The sequence below is a fragment of the Scyliorhinus torazame genome, chromosome 5 (assembly GCF_047496885.1).
Source record: "Scyliorhinus torazame isolate Kashiwa2021f chromosome 5, sScyTor2.1, whole genome shotgun sequence".
Taxonomy (NCBI): Eukaryota; Metazoa; Chordata; class Chondrichthyes; order Carcharhiniformes; family Scyliorhinidae; genus Scyliorhinus; species Scyliorhinus torazame.
The window spans coordinates 157,639,353-157,647,977 of NC_092711.1; the positions used below are offsets into that span (position 1 = coordinate 157,639,353).

An 8,625-nucleotide genomic window follows, 5' to 3' on the forward strand; every position below is an offset into this window, starting at 1 on the left:
TTTGCTCCCAGATGTTGCCCAGAGGAGGAAGTTTTCGTCTGACACTCATTGTCGAACCTCCACATTATGACATCACAAAGGAGCTCGTCCTCTAAACCAGCCAATAGGAATAAATCCGTTCCGCAGTGGCGTCACTGCATTTGAGCGCCCAGGGTGCCGACCCCCCCACCGTCTGTTCCCTCTTCCCCCAGCACATCGTCGAGACGGTTTCCAGGCAACCAGCTGACAGCTCCGGCCAGAGCGAGAAGCCCCTCCCCCAACCCAGGACTGCGCATGTCTCGGGGAGAGGGGAATCTGCGCATGTGCAGGGTGAGCTCAATCCCGCTGGCTTTACCGCTGACTTGTGCCCAATGGGAAGATTGGAGGACCGGAAGGACTCTGTTTCTCCGCCAATCAGAGCTCCCCCATTGTCTCAATGCGGAAGCTGGACATGGAGGTTTCTGCCGAGCAAAGCCGTTGTTCCTCCAACCCTGAATGAGCTTGAGCCGCACACAGACCCCTGTCTCCAACATCTGTGAGTAAAACACTTTCTTTTCTCCCTCTTTCCATTTCCTTTCTCATTCTGACCTTCAATTGGTCACTTGCAGCAACTGAAGGGAAAGGAAGTGATTCCAGGGAGGGTGCAGACTCTGGAAAGCTTGGCCCAGGTCTCTCTCTCTCTTCAAGACATTGACATCCTTTGCTCCCTCAGCTTGACACATTTATTTGTCTGGTTAAAAGGATGGTCTCTTTCCTAATGTTCACAATTAAAGGGCTGGTTTCCCCAGGAGATGGCTGACATTTAAGGGGACAGTAAGCAGGGCAAATCCAACTCAGCCAATTACTTCTCTGTGGGTCTACTGTCTATCATCAGCAAAGTGATGGAAGGAGTCATCAAAGTTGCTATTAAGTGGCACTTATTCTGCAATAACCTGCTCCCGGACGCTCAGTTTGAGTTCCGCCAGGGTCACTCAGCTCCTGACCTCATTACAGTTTTAGTTGAAACTTGGACGAAAGAGCTGAATGCCAGAAGTGAGGTGAGAGTAACTGCCCTTGACATCAAGGCAGCATTTGACCGAGTATGGCATCAAGGAGCCCTAGCTAAACTGGAGTCAATGAGAATCGGGGGATAACTCCACTGGTTGGAGTCACACCTGGCACAAAGGAAGATGGTTGTGGTGATTGGAGGTCAATCATCTCAGCTCCAGGACATCACTGCAGGAGTTTGTCAGGACAGTTTCCTCAGCCCAACCATCTTCAGTTGCTTCATCAATGATCTCCCTTCCATCATAAGGTGAGAAGTGGTGATGTGCAGTCATCCACAATGTTCAGCACCATTCTCAACTCCTCAGATAACAAAGCAGTCCATGTCCAAATTCAGTAAGACCTGGACAATATCCAGGCTTGGCCTAATAAGTGGCAAGTTACATTTGTACGACACAAGTGCCACGCAATGACCATCTCCTACAAGAGAGGATCTAACCAACACCCCTTGACATTCAGTGGCATTTCCATCGCTGAATCCCCCACAACCAATATCCTGGGGGTTACCATTGATCAGAAACTGATCTGGAATAGCCATATTAATACTGTTGCTCCCAGGGCAGGTCAAACGCTGGGAATCCAAGGTGTGTAACACACCACCTGAAGCCCCAAAGCTTGTCTACAAGCACAAGTCAGGTGTGTAATGGAATACGCTCCACTTTGCTGGATGAGTGCAGCTCCAACAACATTCCAGAAGCTCGACACTATTCAGGACAAAGCATTCAAACCTTCCATCACCGAAAAACAGTAGCAGCTGTGTATACCATTTACAAGATACACTGCAGTAACTCATAAAGATTCCACAGACAGCACCTTCCAAACCCACAACCACTACCATCTAGAAGGACAAGAGCAGCAGATACCTGGGAACCTCACCACCTGGAGGTTCACTTCCAAGTTACACACCACCCTGACTTGGAAATACATTGCCGTTCCTTCACTGTCCCTGGGGCAACATCCTGGAATTCCCACCCTAACAGCACAGGGGATGTAGGGCAGCATGGTGGAGCAGTGGTTAGCGCTGCTGCCTCACGGCGCCGAGGTCCCAGGTTCAATCCCGGCTCTGGCTCACTGTCCGTCTGTAGTTTGCACACTCTCCCCTTGTTTACGTGGGTTTCGCCGCCACAACCCAAAGATGTGCAGGGTAGGTGGATTGGCCACGCTAAATTGCCCCTCAATTGGAAAAAATGAATTGGGTACTTTAAATTTATAAAAAACAATTTTTTTAAAAACAGCACAGGGGATATATCTACACCTCCAGGCTGCAGCAGTTCAAGAAGGCAACTCACCACTACTTCGGAAGGGCAACTGGGGATGGGCAATAAATGCTGGCCTGACCAGCATTGTCCACATCCCGTAAATTAATTTTTAAAAATTTACTATCGGACAGAAATATGTCTAGTGTTGTTATGTGGTATGTATTATATATATTATTGATGGTTCTGTAATAAAATACATGGATTATTATTTCTAGTTTTGTAAATAGTACTGGACCTACATTATATATTTCCAGTCATACAGTCATTGCAGCACTGACAGAATCCATTTGGGAACTCAAGTCCATGCTGACTCTCTGTACAGCAATCCAGTCAGTCCCATTCCCCCTCGATATCCCTGTTCACCTGCAAGTTTATTTTCTTCAAGTGACCATCCTATTTTATTTTAAATTATTGATCATCTGGACTTCCACAACCCTTGTGGGCAGTGAGTTCCCTGTCATGACCACTCCATGACTAAATAAAATTCTTCCTCAGAATTTCCCCATCTCTAATCAGTAAATGTACTTATATGGAGATTCTCTACGGTTGTACAGGTTTTAGTGAGTTGAGATTTGTTGATCAGCACCTTCACGAAAATTGGGAGGGAAAGTAAGTGAATACAGGCTGTATATTACACACATTTTTCATCCAGTAATATAGACATATATCTGTCTGGCAGCCTGCATGAAGATTTCAGGTCTCTGTGTCCAGGACAGGAAGCAGTGCACTCTTGAGGTTGGCCTGGTTAAAGTCCTGGATCTGTCAATCAGCCTGAATCATCACCTTCAGGAGAATTGGGAGGGTGAATATTAGATACAGCAGAGTGAGAATGCAGGGAGAGTGTGTGGGTTGGAGATTGAGAGCATTTCAGGGAAAGAGAGAGGAAAGAATGTTCAATAGAAACTAGAATTGTCTGTTCTGAGTTTCTATCCTGTACTGACAATGATTTGTAAAATCTGATTGCAGGAAGTTCGAACGAGAGGAGTTTGAGGCGGATATCTCAAACTAAATATCACGTCAAGAACTGACTGAGTCACTCAATTCTTGGGAACCGGAGATCATCGGCCTTTGAATCTAGAAGGAGAAATGTTTGTCTATTCTGTCTGCTTCAAGAGATTTTAAACATCAGTGTGTCTGGAAAAGCACTGAGACACACACACACACCCGTGTGAGACTGTTACAGAGCACTGACTGTGGAAAGAGCTTTAACCAGTGACACAGCCTGAAAAAATACTGCACCATTAACAGCAGGGAGAGACTGTACAGGTGTTCGGTGTGTGGACGGGGCTTCAACTGATCGCCCAACGCAGTGAGACGCAAGATCACCCGGACCATGGAGAAACCATGGAAATGTGAGGATTGTGGGAAGGGATTCAAAGGCCCATACGGGCTGGAAAGGCATCAACGCAGTCACACTGGAGAGAGGCTGTTCACCTGTTCTGTGTGTGGGATGGGATTCACAGCCCCGTCCAAGCTGGCAAGGCATCAAAGCAGTCACACTGGAGAGAGGCCGTTCACCTGCTCTCAGTGCGAAAAGGGATTCACTGACATTGGCAACCTGCGGAGACACGAACGAGTTCACACTGGGGAGAGGCCTTTCACCTGCTCTGACTGTGGGAAGGGATTCACTCAGTTATGCAACCTGCAGAGCCACCAGAGAGTTCACACTGGAGAGAGGCCTTTCACCTGCTCTCAGTGTGAAAAGGGTTTCACTGACATTGGAAGCCTGCGGAAACACGAACGAGTTCACACTGGGGAGAGGCCATTCACCTGCTCTCAGTGTGAAAAGGGATTCATTAACATTAGTAGCCTGCGGAAACACGAACGAGTTCACACTGGGGAGAGGCCTTTCACCTGCTCTCAGTGTGGAAAGGGATTCATTAACATAAGTAGCCTGCGGAAACACGAACGAGTTCACACTGGGGAGAGGCCTTTCACCTGCTCTCACTGTGAAAAGGGATTCATTGACATTGGCATCCTGCGGAGACACGAACGAGTTCATACTGGGGAGAGGCCTTTCACCTGCTCTCAGTGTGAAAAGGGATTCACTGACATTGGCAACCTGCTGAGACACCAGCGAGTTCACACCGGGGAGCGGCCATTCATCTGCACTGTGTGTGATAAGGGATTTACTCAGTTACCCCACCTGCAGAGACACCAGCGGGTTCACACCGGGGAGAAGCCGTTCATCTGCTCTGTGTGTGATAAGGGATTTGCTCATTTATCCAACCTGCTGAAACACAATGTCACTCACACCAAGAGCAGGCCCTTCAAATGCTCTGACTGCAGGAGGGGTTTCAAAAGCTCACAGCTACTGATGTCCCACCAGCGCGTTCATTCTGAGGAGAGAACGTTCAGCTGCTCTCGATGCACGAAGAGGTTTAGATCCTCATCCAACCTGATGAAACACGAGCGAGGTCACACCGGGGAGAGCCCGTTCACCTCTCCGACTGGGAAAAGTGTCACTCGGTCATCACTTGCTGAGCCACAGTGTCACTCACAGCAATGAGAGACCCTTTAAATGCTCCGACTGTGGGAGTGGGTTTAAAAGCTCTCAGGTACTGATGTCCCACCAGCGCATTCACACTGAGGAGAAACTGTTCAGCTGCTCTCACTGCGACAAAGAGGTTTCAAACATCATCCAGATTGCGGAGACACCAGCGAGTTCACACTGGAAAGAAGCCATTCACCTGCTCTCACTGTGGGGAGGGATTCACTCAGTCGTCCAACATGCTGAGACACCAAAGGGTTCACAAGTGATGTCGGGTTAGATTCTGCTGTTATTCCTGCTGTTAATCACATCCAGGACTGAACCTGGAGTGGGTGGAGGGGTTTGTCTCCTCGTCAACTCCTGGTGCTAGCACGTGGTGACCCTGGCGAACTACTGCTCTCCGGATCTGGAATACCCGACTGTGAAGTGCCGTCCATACTACCTTCCACGGAGTTCACTTCTGCCATCATCACGGCGGTCTACATCCCACCCCAGGCGGAAGTGAAGAAGGCGCTTGATGAATTGTAACCGCTATCAATAACAATGAAGCAGAATACCCGGAGGCCTTGTTCATCGTGGCCGGGGACTTTAACCAGGCCAACCTCAAGAGTGCACTGCCAAAATTCCACCAACACATCTCCTGTCCCAACAGGGGCCCCAACATCCTTGACCACTGCTACACAAACATCAAGAGCGCCTGATGATCCATTCCCTGACTGCACTTCGGAAAATCGGACCACAAGACTGTGCTCCTTCTCCCGGCATACAAGCAGAAACTTAAGCTGGAGAATCTGGCGATGAAGGTTGTGCAAATGCTGGTCTGAGGCAACAGAAGAGCTCCTTCTCGACTGGTCCATATTCAAGAACTCAGCAGTCAACCTAAATATGTATCCCAGCACCATCACAGACTTCATCAGCAAGTCTGTAGAAGATTGTATGTCAAAGAAGGTAGTACGTACGTTACCCAACCCGAACCCATGGTTTAATCGGGAGATTCACTCCCGACTGAAGGGCACGTCTGAGGCATTCAAGTCCGGCAACCCTGACCTATACAAAAAAATCTAGGTACAACCTCTGCAAAGCCAACAGGGATGCCAAGCGACAACAGAAGAGTTGTCCGGAATAAGCGAGAATCATGGACTCTCATCGATTGTGGCAAGGCTTAAACAACATAATGCGCTAAAAAGCAAAGCTGAGTAGAATCTTTTGCAACAGCGCACCCCTTCCTGACAAACTCAATGCATTTGATGTTTATTTCGAGCAGGAAACCAACAAACCTTTGTCATCTGTCCCAGCTGTCTTGGGCACACCCATGCCCACCGTCACAGCCTCCAAAGTCAGTTTGGCCGCCTTGAAAGTGAACCCTTGGAAAGCGGCGGGTCATGACTGAGTCCCTGCCATGCACCCAGATCCTGCGCGGGCCAACTGGCGGGTGTGTTCGTGAACATCCTCAACCTCTCTCTACTCCGTTCTGAGATTCCCACCTGCTTCAAGAAGACCACCATCATACCAGTGCCAAAGATGAACCAGGCAGAGTCTTTAAATATTTTGAAGACGGAGTTGAATAGATTCTTGATAAGCAAGGGGGTGAAAGGTTATCGGGGGGGTCAGTGGGAATGTGGAGTTGAGGTTACAATCAGATCAGCCGGGAACTTATTGAATGGTGCAGCAGGCTCGAGGGGCCGAGTGGCCTACTCCTGCTCCTAATTTGTATGTTATCACATCCTTTATAATAGATTGTAGCATTTTCACTCCTACTGATGTCAGACTAATGGGTCTGTGGTTCCCCATTTTCTTTCTCCCTCCTTAAATATTGGGGTTACATTTACCACCTTCCAATCTGCAGGAACCATTCCAGAATCTATTGAATTTTGAATGATGATCACCAATGTATCCACTATCTCTCCAGCCACCTCTTTCAACACTCTGGGATGTGGAGCAGCAGCTGCCCATATAGTTAAGTGTGTAATTGTAAGGTTGAATTGAGTAGTATCTGTAATATGTAACTGAGTTTAGTGTTGGGGCCTTACTTAATAGACAGGTGACTGGGGATGCTGGGCAGGTATTGGTTCTAAGTCTGTGATCTACCACGCTTCGCGTTCAGGATCAAGAGGAGGGATATGTGGCCGCCTAAAGTGGCGTCTGGCAAAGGATGCTGGGAAAAGTGGCCAAGTTCAGGGACAGACAGGCTGCAGCTTCCAAATAGACAAAAAGCTGGTTTGTCTTAACAACCGAGGAAAAAGGCCATTGAAAGGCCATCCCGGGACAATGGGCTTAAATGGAAATTGACAAAGTGGCAGATTTGGTGGCGTCAGTTTTCCTCATTTGGGAAGGCATACGTGCCTCGGACACCAACGGACATGGCCGGTCAGGACAAGCCCCGCAAGGTAGCGGATTTAATTGAACATTATCGATCAAGGTGATCAAGCCCTGATCGATTGATTGGGCCTTCACCTGGGACCGCCCAAAGGGGCTCAAACTCCTGGGGATAAAAGGTGCTGCGCAGCCCACCATTCGCTCTCTCGACAGCAGCTCTCAACAGTAACCAACAACAGTGACCCTTCACCGACCGAAGAGGAAAACCATCCACGCCATCGATGGAAGGACACGAGCCGAGGATAACAACGACCAGCAACAGACTTTCAACACTGCCAGACTGCGGACTCCAGATAAGGCCATATCTGCCCCGTACTTGCCAGTCACTTGAAAGTTAAGTTAAGGTCTTGTGTGCATTAGCTTAGAGTTCAACTTGCATGTGTGTGTGATTAATTAACAGTAACAATTGTGTGATCGTAAATAAAGTATATTATTGTCTGATACAACTTATGGTAATTTGTCCAGCGTATAAGGGTTAAAGACACGCTATGGTTTTGGTACAACAGATCCTTGTGAAATTTGAAGCCATGTATTCGCAACAAGGCTCAAAGAGCAACAGCCCACTGCAGGCAAAGTCGGGAGATCGGCCAGTCCAGCAGAAAGAAACCCTCCGACCCTCCCCATTGACCAATTGTCAGAATGAACAAAATGCAGTCCTGGATGTAATTGAAGCAGAAACAATAACAGCAAATTCCAACCCTTGTAATCACTTGTGAACTTGTTGGTGTCTCAGCAGGTGTGATGAATCACTGAATCCTTTCCCACATTGAGAGCAAGTGAACGGCCTCTCCCCAGTGTGAACTCGCTGATGTCTCTGCAGGGTGGAGGAATCACTGAATTCCCTCCCACATTGACAGCAGGTGAACGGCTTCTCCCCAGTATGAAGTCCCTGCAGGCTGGATATCTGAGTGAATCCCTTCCCATAGAGAGAGCAGGTGAATCCCCAGTGTGAATGTGTCGATGAGCTTCCAGTGCAGATGGGGCCTTGAATCCTTTCCCACAGTCCACACATTTCCATGGTTTCTCCATGTTTTGGGTCTCCTTGTGTCTCTCGAAGTTGGACAATTGAAGCCTTACCCACACAGGGAACACATGTACGGTCTCTCCCCGCTGTGAATGCTGCAATGTTTTTTCAGGGTGCGTAACTGGTTAAATCTCTTTCCACAGACAGTGCTCTGGAACACTCTCACTCGGGTGTGTGTGTGTCTCGGTGCTTTTCCAGTCACAATGGTGTTGAAAATCTGTTGATGCCGACAGCTCAAGCAAACATTTCTCCTTCTAGATTCAAATGCCGAAGATATTCAGATCCCAAGGAATCGAATAACTCTGTCAGATCTAGATGTGACGTTTGAGATTTCTCTCTGAAATTCCTCCACTTCTAATATCTTGGAAAAACAATTTACAAAAGTCAGCACTGTCAGTACAGGATAGACATTCAAAACAGACAATTCTGGTTCCTATGGAACATTCTTCCCT

General features: G+C 48.1%; 1 protein-coding gene across 1 annotated transcript; it reads left to right on the plus strand.

Annotated features, from left to right (window-relative positions):
* Positions 1 to 363: 363 nt before the first annotated feature.
* Positions 364 to 7,595, plus strand: LOC140420275 (uncharacterized). Its single transcript, XM_072504309.1, has 2 exons — positions 364 to 514; positions 3,249 to 7,595. Exon 2 carries the CDS (start codon positions 3,616 to 3,618, stop codon positions 4,789 to 4,791), a length of 1,176 nt encoding a protein of 391 aa, XP_072360410.1. The 5' UTR covers positions 364 to 514; positions 3,249 to 3,615; the 3' UTR covers positions 4,792 to 7,595.
* Positions 7,596 to 8,625: the final 1,030 nt, after the last annotated feature.